Source organism: Dipodomys ordii, unplaced genomic scaffold, assembly GCF_000151885.1.
Source record: "Dipodomys ordii isolate 6190 unplaced genomic scaffold, Dord_2.0 Scaffold51, whole genome shotgun sequence".
NCBI classification, from domain to species: Eukaryota; Metazoa; Chordata; class Mammalia; order Rodentia; family Heteromyidae; genus Dipodomys; species Dipodomys ordii.
Genome location: NW_012267267.1, coordinates 2,993,738 through 3,008,206, shown reverse-complemented (window position 1 = coordinate 3,008,206; position 14,469 = coordinate 2,993,738). Strand labels below are relative to the sequence as shown.

General features: G+C 44.5%; 1 protein-coding gene across 1 annotated transcript; it reads right to left on the bottom strand.

The window, feature by feature from the left end:
• Window positions 1-3,137: 3,137 nt before the first annotated feature.
• Window positions 3,138-3,485, bottom strand: LOC105988773 (testis-specific Y-encoded protein 3-like). The gene is given in 3 exon segments (XM_013020499.1): window positions 3,138-3,274; window positions 3,277-3,383; window positions 3,430-3,485. Coding segments are annotated over 3 exon segments (300 nt in total).
• Between the last annotated feature and the right edge of the window lie 10,984 nt (window positions 3,486-14,469).

Here is a 14,469-nt window from a genome sequence, read left to right as displayed (position 1 = left end):
CACACACACACACACACACACACACACACACACACACACACACAAACTGGGGATTGAATTCAGGACCTGAGCATCATCCCTTAGCTTTTTTTTTTTTTTTTTTGATCCTGGTTCTTGAATTCTGGGCCTGGGAGCTGACTCTGAACTCCTGCTCAAAGCCAGTGATCTATCACTTGAGCATTAGCACCACTTCCAGCTTTTTCTGTGATTAATTGGAGATAAGAGTCGCATGGATTTTCCTGCCCCAGCTGGCTCCAATCCTCAGATCTCAGCCTCTTAAATTGCTAGGGTAACAAGTGTGAGCCACTGGCTCCCAGCTTCCCTTAGCTTAGCACAACTTCATTTCTAGCTTTTTGTTGGTTAGTGGGAGATAGGAGTCTTATGAACTTTCTTGCCCATGTTAGCTTTGAATTGCAATCCCCATATCTCAGCCTCCTTAGTAGCTAAGATTATAGGCATGAGCCACCAGCACTTGACTAGCACGTACATCTTAACAAGATCTTCAGGAAAATTAATGCATCATATGGTTTGAGAGATTCTAATTGTAGCTTACAAAATATTTTTAATAGTAGGCTGAGCCAGATGCAGGAGGCAGAGATGGCAGAGTCACAGTTCAAGACCAGTCTTGGCAATAATCTTAATATGACCAAAAGCAGTCTGGGAGTAGTGGCACATACCTGTAATACAGACCACAAGAGGACTGTGATGGAGGATCATGATCTAAGATTGATCATGAGAAAAAGCAAAGCCCTATCTGAAAAATAAAGAAAACTAAAGCAAAAAGGGCTGCGGGGAGGGGGGCCTCAGGTGGCAGAGCACTGGCCTGGCAGGCTCAACACCTAGAACCACCAAAAGAGGAAAGAAGAAAAAGTAGGGTAGAATTGGGCATGGTGGTGGGTGCTTGTGACCCCAGCATTTAGAAGCTGAGGCAGGAGGATAGCAAGTTTGAAGCTAGCCTGGGCTACATTGCATGACCCTACCTCAAACAAAGCGGGGTAGAGTGAGCATAAATACTCCTCAAAGGCTGGGTAAAACACAGGTGCTTGCCTGGAAATTCTTGCCTGTAACTATTGCTTTTTCCTATCACAACCCTTTCTTCTGTCATGGCTTCTTAAGTAGGCATAGAGACAGAGAGTAGAATTCAGACAAACTGCTGACCCAGGTATTAGTTCAGGATAGCTCATGGCTTATATCTGCCCTAAGAGAAGATCAGGCCCAGACTGGGGCCTTCCACAGGCCCATTGCAGCAGTATAGCCTGCTGTTTGGAGGGCAGCTTCCCATTGGCAGGGAAGTACATTTCTCTCCTGAATTATACCAGGTAAGAGCCAGGGAGGCCTCATATACCATTCCTCCCATGAACGACAGGAAATTACTTTGCAACCTAAGGCCCTGGATCTGGCTTGAAACTGTGTCTTTGAAATGGAAATTTTGACCAGATAGCTAATTCTATATAAAATTGATATCTATGCAACTCCTAAAGCTGCTCTCTGGTTAAAAAGCAATTAAACACCTCAAGACTTTTTTGTTTGTTGTGGGGCTTAAACTGAGGCCCTGGGTGCTGTGTCTGAGCTCTTTTGCTCAAGGCGATCACTCTACCACTGTGAGCCACCATACCACTTCCCATTTTCTGGTGATTAATTGGAGATAAGAGCCCCAGAGACTTGGGGCTGGGAAGGTGGCTCAGTGGTAGAGCGCTTGCCTTGCAAGCATGAGGCCCTGGGTTCGATTCCTCAGCACCACATAAGCAAAAAGAGTCTCAGAGACGTTCCTAACTGGGCTCACCTGGACCTGCAGTCCTCAGATCTCAGCCTCCTATGTAGCTAGGATTGCAGGCATAAGCCACTGGTGCCTGGCTGCTTCTTGGAATATATTGATACAATAGTGTTTTAGTTAATTAGAAGGTATTTTTTCAGTCAATTTTTTGGCAAATGAGTTTATCTTACTTTTACACCTAGCACATCCCTTTGAAAATGTGCATTGATCTTTTAATCATAACCTGCTATTTATGGAGAAGGGCCAGTACTGGAAGGTGAGTGTAGACTCCTTTCCTTGTTAAAGCTTGCAACCTGGCTCCTCTTTTTTCAACTGAGCGAGTACTGGCAACTTGCTTTATGGACAGTGACAGAAATAGTACCAAGAGTGGGGCGCCGATGGCTCAAGCCTGTAATCCTAGTTACTCAGGAGGCTAAGATACAAGAATTGAGGTTCAAAGCCAGCCTGGGCAAGAAAAGTCCATGAGACTCTGATCTCCAAGTAACCACCAGAAAATCAGAAGTGGCTCTGTGGCTCAAGTGGTAGAGCACTTATCTTGAGCTGAAGAGCTCAGGGACAGCACCCAGGCCCAGAGTTCAAGCCCCATGACCTACAAAACAAACAAAACAAAATAAAAAATAAAAGAAAAGAAAAATAGGACTGACAGGCAGAGCACACTGTGATGAAGAGCTTGGGTTCTCCAATGGGATAAGCCCTCTCTCCTACTGTTGTTGTCAACAAACCTGTCATCTATAAAAAGGATATGATAGCCTTCCCAGATATGATCACTGTGAAATTAGAGTGATTAATATAGAACAGCTATAGGTAAAAAGAATACTAGTACAACAATGGAAGCATTTGATATTATTACTTTGTGTGTGTGTGTGTGTGTGTGTGTGTGTGTGTGTGTACACTAGGACTCAACCTTAAGGCCTGGGCACTTTCCCTTAGCTTTTTTGCTCAAGGTTGGTGCTCTACCCCCTAAGCCACAGCTTCACTTCTGGCTTTTAGTTGAAGATTAGAATCTCTGCACCTTCTGCCCAAGTTAGCTTCAAACCTCAATCCTCAGATATTAGCCTCCTGAGTAGCTGGGATTACAGATGTGAACAACCAGCACATGGCTGCTATTATTACTTTCCTAAAGAGCCCCACTGCACTAGATTTTTATCCCAAGTTTGTCCCTTTCCCAGCTAAACACAGGAATCCACAGATTATTGTTGATGTAAGGGGCAGTTTTCCCCCTTTAATATCATTCATATACTGGACATCATTTCTCTGAGTATTAATCCAGGTGGCATTGAAGGAGCTCTCCTCTAAGATTTGTAGCATGCAGATTCGCATATAGGCAGGGTGTCAGCTTGCTTGTCACCAGCAGTGTGTCTGTTCATCTGTCCTCTGTTCCCTCTTCAGGGAGCTTCACCCTCCTGCAGTACCAAGGATGGAGCCACAACTCTTTACTGAGGAACTCAGAAATACTTCTGGAGCCTGCAACATTTTGATTAGTAAACCAGTTGAAGAATTTAGGGATGCTATCTGATGCCTGTGGCTGCACACTTTATATTTATACTCCTGATACCACTGAATAGGAGTAGAAAGGCCTGGCCTATATCCCAGGATATCCAAAAAATATTCCTCAGCAAATGTACCATTCCACAAATAGGGGCTGTTCTCCTAACATGATCTTGTAGCTATTAGTGGGATGGTGGAATTCTTCTGCTTCCAGATTAACCATGTCTTCCTCCTGCTCTCTGAACTTTGCTTGTGGTTCACAATCTGCCTCTTATGTAAGATCCTATAGATGTTGTGGAAGGAAGTGCAGGAGAAGTGGACAGGGGCTAGAACCTGAAGATCTAGTCCTCTTAATCACTAGCAGCCCTAGGGAGGCCTGGGAGGCTTTTCTGAATCTTCTGGTTGGGCCTCTGCTGGGGCACATGTGCAGGCTTCTGTGCTGCCAGGCTGGACTATCATTTTTATTCTTCTTCTTTATGTCACTACTGAGGCTTAAACTTAGGGCCTCACACTCTTGCTTGGCTTTTTTGCTCAAGGCTGGTGCTCTGCCACCATGCTTCCAACTCCAGCTTTTTGCTGATTAATCAGAAATGGAGGCTCATGGTTCAAACTGAGATCTTCAGATCTCATCCTTCTGAGTAGTTAGGATTATTGGCGTGAGCTACTAGTGCCTAGCTGGGATGATGGTTATTTTTTAAGCCTTGGGTTTTCTTATTCACAAAATTGGTGCGACAGAATAAGAACTTTAACATTGAATATTCAAAACTTCATCTGTAGAACTTTCTTTCTTTCTTTCTTTCTTTCTTGTCAGTTGTGGGGCTTGAACTCTGGGCCTGGATGCGCTGTTCCTCAGCTCTACATCTCAAGGCTAGCATTCTACTGCTTGAGCCACAGCATCACTTCCGGTTTTCTGGTAGTTAATTGGAAATAAGAGTCTCATGGACTTTCCTGCCCAAGCTGGCTTTGAACCACAGTCTTCGGATCTCAGCCTCCTGAGTAGACAGGATTACAGGCATGAGCCACCGGCACCCGACTTTGTAGAACTTTCTAAGTCGTTTCTTCTTCTAGCATAGCCTCTTAGCTGCTGCTTCTCCATCATTATGTAGATTGGAGCTTCCCAGCTTGGAGAAAAGACTGGATAAATGATGTCTGTCTGTGCTAGATTCCCAGGGAAGACCACAGAGCCTGGCAGAAGGAGGGTGCGGGGGAAGCCCGGTGAGCAGGTATGTGAGGGAGGTGAAGGAGTCTGCACAGCAGATGCTCTGGAAGTTTTCTGCTGGAACCAAATACTGAGAATAGCAGAGAGAGGAAAGAAAAATGTGCTTTGTGTTAAGAATGAACTTCTTCTGGTATTGTCTCTAGAGACTGCAGTAAAGGCTTGGATCGCTCTCAATTATTTTTTTTTTCTGCTTAACTGCTATTTCTTTGAACACAACACTGAACTCAAACTGGGCAGAAGAGGTAGCCATCTTTACCTCGTCTCCAGAGGAGTCCCCACAGCTCAACCTGTGTTCTGAGTAGGGATGATTTAAAGGGACTAAGTACAGACAGAGTGCTTAATTGATGTTGGCAACCGCTTTTATTGTTGTGTGGTGCTTTCTCTGTAGCCAGAGGCTTCAAGCAAAGTTCACCAGTAGGAGTAATGAGTGGTTCTCTGGCACAAGTCACCACAATAAAAACTCCATTATTCTCTATTTGCACTGGGGACACACAGCCTGGTTTTTGTTTGGTTTGGTTTTTGTTTTTAAAGAAACTATCAAGTATGTGTCCTTCGTTATCAGTCTGTAGATAAGTGCCTTCAGCATGAGGTTCATAAAGCAACGTTTTAGGTCAGGAGTCTAGAAGGCAGAGTCTAACCATGGCTGTGATACATGGTGTGGCTAAGCCTGGGGACTTCAGTATCCCTATTATCAAAAGAAAATGATGGATGTCCAAGGTCCTGCTGCACATTCTCTCCTCCCAATAGTAGGATGAGCAGAACTGGGCCCTGGGTGCTTGCTCCCAGCCCAGGGTTTCTGCTGTAGAAGACCTGAAAAGCCTTGCAGAGGCCTTGAGTTGAAAGAGCCTCTAATCTGCTAAAAGAGGGGATGTGAGTAATTGCCTCATAAAAGTGCCTGTATCTGGGTTCCAGGCGCCCCAGTTGTGGGACACCTGAATCACTGTGGATGATGTCAACCTAAGGCATAAATTCCAATATCACTTATTCTTTGTGGCTTTATCTGCTGTTTTGGTTTTGTTTAGTTATTCATTTATTTATTTGTGCTGGTATCAAGGTTTGAACTCAGGACCTTATGCTTGCTCAGCTTGCTTGCTGGGCATAGTACTCTACCACCTTAACCTCTCTCCAGCTCCATTTTTGCTAGATATTATCACTATTATTATCTTGGGGCCAGTCCTGGGGCTTGAAATCAGGATCTGGGCATTATCCCTGAGCTTTTATGCTCAAGGCTAACACCTTACCACTTGGGCCATGGCTCTCCTTGTGGCTCTTTTGGTGGTTAATGGGAGATGAGAGCTTAATGGGCTTTCCTATCCAGCCTGACTTCAAATCGTGATCCTCAGACTTCAGTCTCCTGAGGAGTTAGGCTTACAGGAGTGAGCCATGAAACTCAGACTATTATTATTGTTACTGCTACTACTACTACTACTATTATTATTATTAATGTGTATGGTGATCTTGGGGCTTGAATGCAAGACCTGGACACTGTTTCTGAGTGCTTTTGCTCAAGGCCAGTCCTCTACCACTTGAGTCACATTCCTACTTCTGGATTTTTGGTGGTTAATTGGAGATAAGAGTCTCATGGAGGGCTGGGAAGGTGGCTTAGTGGTAGAGCACTTGCCTTGCATGCATGAGGCCCTAGGTTCAATTCCTCAGCACCACATAAGCAAAAAAAAGAAAAAAGAAAAAAGCCGGAAGTGACACTGTGGCTCAAGTGGTAGAGTGCTAGCCTTGAGCTGAAGAGCTGAGGAACAGCACCCAGGCCCAGAGTTCAGGCTCCACGACCAGAACCAAAAAAAAAAAGTCTCATGGACTTTCCTGCCCAGGCTGGCTTTGAAGTGCAATCCTCAGATCTCAGCCTTTTGTGTAGCTGAAATTCTAGTTATGAGCCTAGGTTATTGGTTATTTTGGAGATGGAGTCTCAGACTTTTCTGCTCAGGCTGACTTTGAAAAGAGATCTCTGGATCTCATTTTTAAAGTTATTTCTAGATTATAGAATATCTGAGTCTGGGTAGTTGATGATGCATTTGACACATAGTTCTGAAGGCTGGAAAGACTAAATGCGGTGCTGGCACCAGATGTGAGCCTTTGTGCTGCCCTTGTTCCATGGCAGAAGGGCAAAAGACAGCTCGACTCAGGGTTTCTGTTTTCTTTTTTTCTTTTTCAGGGCTCGAACTCAGGGCATGGGCGCTGTCCCTCAGCCTCTTTGTGCTCCAGGTTAGCACTCCACCACTTGTACCACAGCACCACTTCCAGTTTTTGAGTGATTAATTGGAGAGAAGAGTCTTTTTTTTTTTTGGGGGTCCGGTCGTGGGGCTTGAACTCTGGGCCTGGGCGCTGTCCCTCAGGCTCAAGGCTAGCGCTCTACCACTTGAGCCACAGCACCACTTCCGGCTTTTTTCTTTTTGCTTATGTGGTGCTGAGGAATCAAACCCAGGGCCTTAGGCATGCAAGGCAAGTGCTCTACCACTGAGCCACCTTCCCAGCCCCCTGGAGAGAAGAGTCTTAACGGGAACTTTTCTGCCTGGGCTGGCTGCAAACGGTGATCCTCAGATCTCAGCCTCCTTAGTAGCTAGGATTACAAGTGTGAGCCACCAGTGCCCCACTCAGACTGAATTTTATAACAACTCACTCCCTATATGTACAATGGAATTCTATGCCTCCATCAGAAAGAATGGCATCACCCCATTATTAGGAAATGGAAAGACTTGGAAAAAATTATACTAAGAGAAGTAAGCCAGGCCCAAAGAAACATAGGTCCCATGGTTTCCCTTATTTGCAATAACTAGTACATGTCTAGGACAAGCAAAAAAGTCAAAAGCTATGTACATATGACCATGTAAGATGATGTTAAGTGAAATGAACCCCAAGACAGGGACAGAAGTGTCTTTTTCTTTCTTGCTATTGTTTTTAATGTATTTATAATGCACTATGTGATTCTCTTGTTTCTTTTGTATGTTCTTCCCCATGGTATAACCCCAGTTTTCACTGTATCTGATTCCTGTGTCCTGCATCTTGTATATACATTTTTTAATTTGGGGAGGGGAAGGGATATAACAAAATACTTAAATAAGGATATAGGTTGATCTATTGTATCAATGAGATGTACAAGACACTATGTTGAAAACGAACTTTACAATTTGGAGGTATGGGGGGGAGGGAGAAGTTGGGGAGCTGGGGAGGGAAGGGATGGTAGGGGACAAACAGGAGGAAGTAACAGTGCTGGATAGGAAATGTACTCATTACCTTACTCATGTAACTGTTAACTCTCTGTACAGTATATCTACAACTCCCTCCCTTGATAACTCACTCCTGTGATTATGACATTTATCCATCCATGAGGGCAGAGCCCTTGTGACCTCATGACCTCTTATTAGGATCTGACCTCCCAACACTGTTGCACATGTGATTAAGTTTCTAACACATAAACTGAAAAATACATTCAAGTATACACCTACGCGGAAACAAAAACTAGATCACAGCCAAGCATGGGTGACCTATACCTGTAATCCTAGCTACTCAGGAGGCTGAGATCTGAAGATCGCAAGTCAAAACCAAGCCTAGGCAGAAAAGTCTATGAGACTCTTATCTCCAATAAACCACCAGAAAACCAGAAGTGGCCCTATGGCTCAAGTGGTAGAGTGCTCACCTTGAGTTGAAGAGCTGCGGGACGGCGCCAGGCCCCTAGTTAAAGCCCCACAACTGATTGGAAAAACAAAACAAAACTAGATCACAGAAGCATATAACCTTTTATTTATTTTTCTTTTTTTTGGCAGTTATGGGGCCTGAATTCTGGGCCTGGGCTCTATCCCTGAGCTCTTCAGCTCAAGGCTAGCACTCTACCATTTGAGCCACAGCACACTTCTAGCTTTTTCTGCTTATGTGATGCTGAGCAATTAAACCCAGGGCCTCATGCAAGCAAGGCCACTCTACCACTGAGCCACCTTCCCAGCCCGAATATAACCTTGTATATTGCCCGATGCCACACTGAAATGATTCCATCCCCACCCAGGAAAACTGTATCTTTCTAGAGTGAGCTTTGCTCTCTTGCTGCCTATCTGCTTTGTCTCTGCTGTCACCGCCCTTCACAGTGAAGCTGAGCGTCCACATCCCCTACGCCTACACTTCTGCAGACGGAATTTGTAGAGGTTGAAGTGGGGAGTTGTGAAAGAATGATACAAATCTTCCAACTAGCCTGAAAACAATCTGGCACCATCCCTGGCTCAACCCAGGTATCTGGGGATCATTTCTCAGGCCTGGTTTGGTATAAACTGTCTTTCCTGAATGTGCAGGCTGTGTGTAGTTGAGCCAAGAAAAACCTTCCTCCCAACCCAGAGGCAGATGCCACAGCCCCCACGCAAGCTCTAAACCATCTGCACCTGCGACTGGGGTGAGGCATCCACACTGAGGCCTGAGAAGGCTTCTGCTGGATTATGACCAGGGTTCATGATGCTGGGGACTGAAGCTGCCCAAAGAGGTGCAGGGAGGCCCATCGCAGAGGGTATTTGTCCCTGCCCTTGAGATGCTTTCCCTGAGTTACCTGGAGGGAGGAGTCAGCTGAATTCCTGGGGAGCACTTAGTTCAAGTTGTGATTCCCAGGCTGTCTTGACTGTGGCCTGCTTTGGCAACACCATGTGGTCTGCAGAGTCCACCATGCCCACCTCCAGTGATAATAAAGGGCTAAAGAGACAGAGAATGATAAAGTTGTAATGCAGCAAATACACAGGCCAACCATGAGCAAAAGCTTCTGAAAAGCAAATAAGAACTCCTAAAAGGGGCTGGGAAGGTGGCTCAGTGGTAGAGCGCTTGCCTTGCATGCCTGAGGCCTTGGGTTCGATTCCTCAGCACCACATAAACAAAAAGAAAAAAGCCGGAAGTGGTGCTGTGGCTTAAGTGGTAGAGCGCTAGCCTTGAGCTGAAGAGCTGAGGGACAGCGCCCAGGCCCAGAGTTCAGGCCCCATGACCGGACCAAAAAAAACACTCCTAAAAGTAATTTTATAAGTAAGTTAGCAACATAGAAGCAATTAAGAACAGAATATCTCTCTTGTGTAGAAGTTAGACCTAAATTATAGATCTGTAATACATTTACATGGTCATATGCAGATATACACAAACACTGACTATGGTATACGCAGGGGATGATTCCAATGGTGTAACTCTTTTAAATAGCTAACCCATAGTTTAGCAAAATGAATATCAGGAAGCTGATGTTCAGAGTACAACTATTTAAAGATAACAATAATAATAAGTTTTTTTTAAAAGCACTACTGCTGCACGTAGCTTGCAGGAGTCTCTGTTGCAAACAACAGAACTGGCTTCTAGCAAGCTTACCCAAGAGGAATTTATGAAAAGATATCAAGTAACAGGATGTCACTCACTGCCCTCTCCAGAACTGCTTGCCTGCAGCCTTCCCTTGTGCAGAGCATTTTCTTCCAGTTTGGAGTCTGGCTTGAGTGTCTCTGCCTGCTGACCTGTGACCGGGTCCTAGCTGTGAGGAGGACCAGCACAGGGAATCCAGTTTCTGTATTGGGAAGGTGGGACTCCTTAGGTGGAAAGAAACCCAGTATAGGAAGGGTGTTCACAGGGTGCTGAGAAAAGCACAACAAATATCTTCAGTGCTAACAGAAAAACGCCCTTCCTGAGAATTGCAGGAATTCCAGATCTGGCCTGGCACATACCGGGGACTTTTGCAGTATTGTTTAGTGATGATAGCCATCACCCTTCTGTGCAGAATAGAGAATTAACATTTTCAATGGACTCTTGTACAAGACCAGTTTTTACTTATCAGTGCCAAATGTATTAGCCCCAAATAACTAACTTTATTCCTTGTTTCTTGGAAAAATGAAATCTTACGCAATTATCAAAACCAAAGAAAACGTGTATTTGGCATCCATTTATGGCACGTTTGGAAATTCTTCCCCTCTTCCACTGGGACAGAGACTTTTCTGTGAGAAATACAAATTTAAAGAACTGAGCAAATAAAAGTAGGGACATTTCCAGGGTACTGTTGAGAGACCTCTGGACATCTAAGGACTCAAAAGTCAGGAGGCCCTGGCCCAGCAAGAGACATTAGGTAACTATCAGTCAGTAACAAGGAAAGATGTGAGCCAAGGCAGAGCTTTAGTGTGGATCTTACATTCCCCCAGAGACCCTTATGTTAAAGGCTTGGCTCCTAGGATGGAGTCATTGGGAAGTGGTAGAACCCGAACCCTTAGGAGATCGAGCCTGGCAGGAGGAAGTTAGGTCATTAGAGTTGTACTTTTTAAGGGATCTTTGTGGGATCTTGATTTCTTTCTTCTGCTTCCTGGCTATGAGGTGGGTGGTTATTTGAACCTCTACCAGAGGTTTAAAAGTAGTGAATCCACCAGATCATAGACTGGAACCTCTAAAACCAATAGGCAAATGACCCTTTTCTCTCACTCTTTTTTTGTTGGTCATGGGGCTTGAACTCAGGGCCTGGGTGCTGTCCCTGAGCTCTTCAGCTCAAAGCTGGAACTCTCCCACTTTGAGCCACAGCTCCACTTCGGGTTTTCGGGTGGTTAATTGGCGATAAGAGTCTGATGGGAACTTCTCTGCCTGGGCTAGCTTTGAACCATGATCCTCAGATCTCAGCCTCCTGAGTAGTTAGGATTACACATGTGAGCAACCAGTGCCCAGCAACCCTTTTCTTTTTATAGGCTAATTATCTCATATGTTGTTAGAGTGACAAAAAACAACTAACACAGATACCATGAAGCAGGTTAACTAACTTGTTCAAGGTCTCAAAAAGTAAGAAAGGCAACATTTGAACCATGGCTGTTAAATTCCAAAGCTGACTTTTTGCTACTCCTCTGTCCAGAAAGCTGAGAAGTCTTTGATCAATTAGCTTCCTTGTATATAAGCAATGATGCAAAATGTATCCAGATATGTCAGATAAACTGAAAATTTCTAGAGTCTTTCAAAGGTGTTACCTCTGGTTTGAGATTTAAGATTTGTAGTGTGTGTGTGTCTGTGTGTCTGTGTGTATGTTAGTACTAGGACTTGAACTAAAGGCCTAAGCATTATCCCTTAGCTTTTTTGCTCAAGATTCACACTCTACCACTTGAGCCCCAGCTCCACTTTCAGCTCTCTGGTGGTAAATTGGAAATAAGAGTCTAACAGGCTTGATGCTGGAACTTCTTTCAAACAAATTCACACAGTCAGGATTGGGGCCTCATCTGTTTCTTTCAAAGCCTGTGAAGTTGGATTGCCACCCCTGAAATTGGGGTCTTCCTTGGATACCAGTTCCGATGATTGCCCATGGGGCTGGCTGATGTGATAGTATTGAAGGGAGAGTAAAATTTGAGGTGTTTTTGGAAAACAAACATAGATTAATTGGCGGAATGTTGTGTAATCACTGACAGTAATTACTAGGAAGAAAGCATCATCATAATTCTTGAATTAGTTATGTGATAGAATTGCAAATACAAAATTGAATTTTTTCTTTTCTTTTTTGTCAGTCATGGGGTCTGAACTCTGGGCCTGGGCACTGTCCTTCAGCTCAAGGCTAGCGCTCTACCACTTGAGCCACAGCACCACTTCAGGCTTTTTCTGCTTATGTGGTACTGAGGAATCAAAGCCAGGGCCTCATGCATGCAAGGCAAGCACTCTACCACTGAGCCACCTTCCCAGTCCCACAGAATTGAATTCTTACTTGAATTTATGTTATTATTACCCTAATAGCTTGGATATGCACTTCTCGATCACAAGCCATATGCCAGACTTATTTCTCACTATATACATGAATTGTCTTCTTATCTAATCTTCGAGAAAGCCCCAGTTCCTGGAGTAGGAAATATTATGAAGGCCTATTCTGTAAGTAGCACAGCCAAGACTGGGAGAGGTGAAGTAAGTTGTCCAAAGTTATTCAGTTAGTGACAGAGTTAGGATTTCAGCCACAACCATTTGACCTGGAGCCCAGGTTCTTAACTGCTTTAGAACTTGCCCTTCAGTATGTAAAATAAGTGGACAGGAAAATAGTTGTATCCAGATGATAGGATTATGACAACTTCCCATTCCTTTTATTCCCAAATAATGACTTGTTATTTTCTAGGAATACATTTTAATAGTGATTAATTCGAAAGCAAGCAAAGAAAATCACACTTGACTGTGATCCTGCCTTCCTAACTTACCATAATTTTGTTTTGCTATATTTGATGTGGAATTTCCCTGTGTCCTCAATGCACTTGCATTGGTTAAACAGTGCCACTGAGCACTCAGGAGTAGCCCTGACTCCTGGAAGGTACTACGAATCCCACGCTTGCCTTGATCTGGCAGTCCTCCTATCCCAGCCTCCCAAGTGCTGAGATTACATAGTGCACACCACTATGCCCAGGGAAAAAATGAACAAGTTTAGTGTATGAGACAGCTTGTTGAAATGTTATTAAGAATAGTTTAATATTAGCATAAGACAAATGGGAATCCACACTTTGACACAGATAACTACTCCGAGCCTCAGCTTTGACCTTGAATAATAGCAGTAACAGCACCACTGGAGAAAATCATTGTAGGAAATGTCAGACAGTGTTTGGATTGACTCTGGAGTACCTGTCACATTGTCGGGTAAATAGAGTGTAACATTCCTATGTTTACCTGGCTGCTTTGTTATTATTTCTTGGATGAACTGCCTGTTCATGTCCTTTCCTCATTTCTTTATTGGCCATCTTGATTTTACAGCATGTTATAGCCAAAGGCTAAGAATGTTTTGGAAGGGTCTCAATGAAGGGGAACTGCAGAGTGGAGACTTTTTCCCTGTGACTCTGATGATGCTTTTCTTCTTGTGCAAGGAGTAGTTGCCTCTGGTCAGTGTGGACTTCCATTTTTCCCCATCTTCTTCATTGCCTTAAGAAAATCTCATCTGCTTTAAGATGGCAGGTTTTAGAAGAGCTGGCTCCCCCTGGATAGGTAACTAACTTCAAACTGAGGCTATCTTTCTCTGCCAGTATAGTTGCTTTCTGTGAGAAGGGACCGCGGCTGTGACAGGTCTGCATGAAACATGTGCCTCTCCTCAGTCCTGTGTTACTGCCCAGCTCATCAGATAGTTGGTTCTCCTGTGAAAAAGGGTGAAAGATGGAAGGGCCTCTTAGACAGTGACACAGGCAGGAACAGCCCAAGTGACCAAGAGGAACAGCAGCCTGGGTAGATGGTTGGGTCTGCAGGACAGGAGTAGCTTTAGGAGTAGACCCCTGCTGCTCATGTCTTGATAAGGAAGAATCTGTCTTGGAGAGGGCAGAATGGTGCCTGTCTTAGTCACACAGATAGAGCAGAGAGGAAGATGGTAGCTGGGAAGCTTGGGACTGGTAAAATGGTTAAAAATTCTCTGTTTTTGAGAGAAAAAAAATTGTGTGTGTGCCAGATCTAGGGCTTGGACTCAGGGCGTGGGCACTGTCCTTGGACTTATTTTTGCTCAAGGCTGGCCCTCTACTACTTGAGCCACTGCTCCACTTCTGGCTTTTTGGTGGTTAATTGGAAATAAAGAGTCCTCATATTTTTCTGCCCCTGCTGGCTTTACACTGTGATTTTCAGATCTCAGCGGGCAGCTAGGATTATAGGCATGAACCACAGGCACCTGGCTTCTGAGAAATCTTTTTTTTTGGGGGGGGGGTCTGGTCGTGGGGCCTGAACTCTGGGCCTGGGCACTGTCCCTTAGCTCTTCAGCTCAAGGCTAGCACTCTACCACTTGAGCCACAGCGCCACTTCCGGCTTTTTTTCTTTTTGCTTATGTGGTGCTGAGGAATCGAACCCAGGGCCTCATGCATGCAAGGCAAGCACTCTACCACTGAGCCACCTTCCCAGCCCCCTGAGAAATCTCTTTTATGTCTCTAGCTATTCTCTAGCTAATGTAGAGTGGATGCTTGGTGGTCATTTTAAACATATCATGGAGGCAGTTTGCCCTCAGGATATTTTTCATATGACCTTAGCGTTCAGGCTAAGTTGCTGATTCTTTTTTTTTTTTTTAATTCTTATGGCT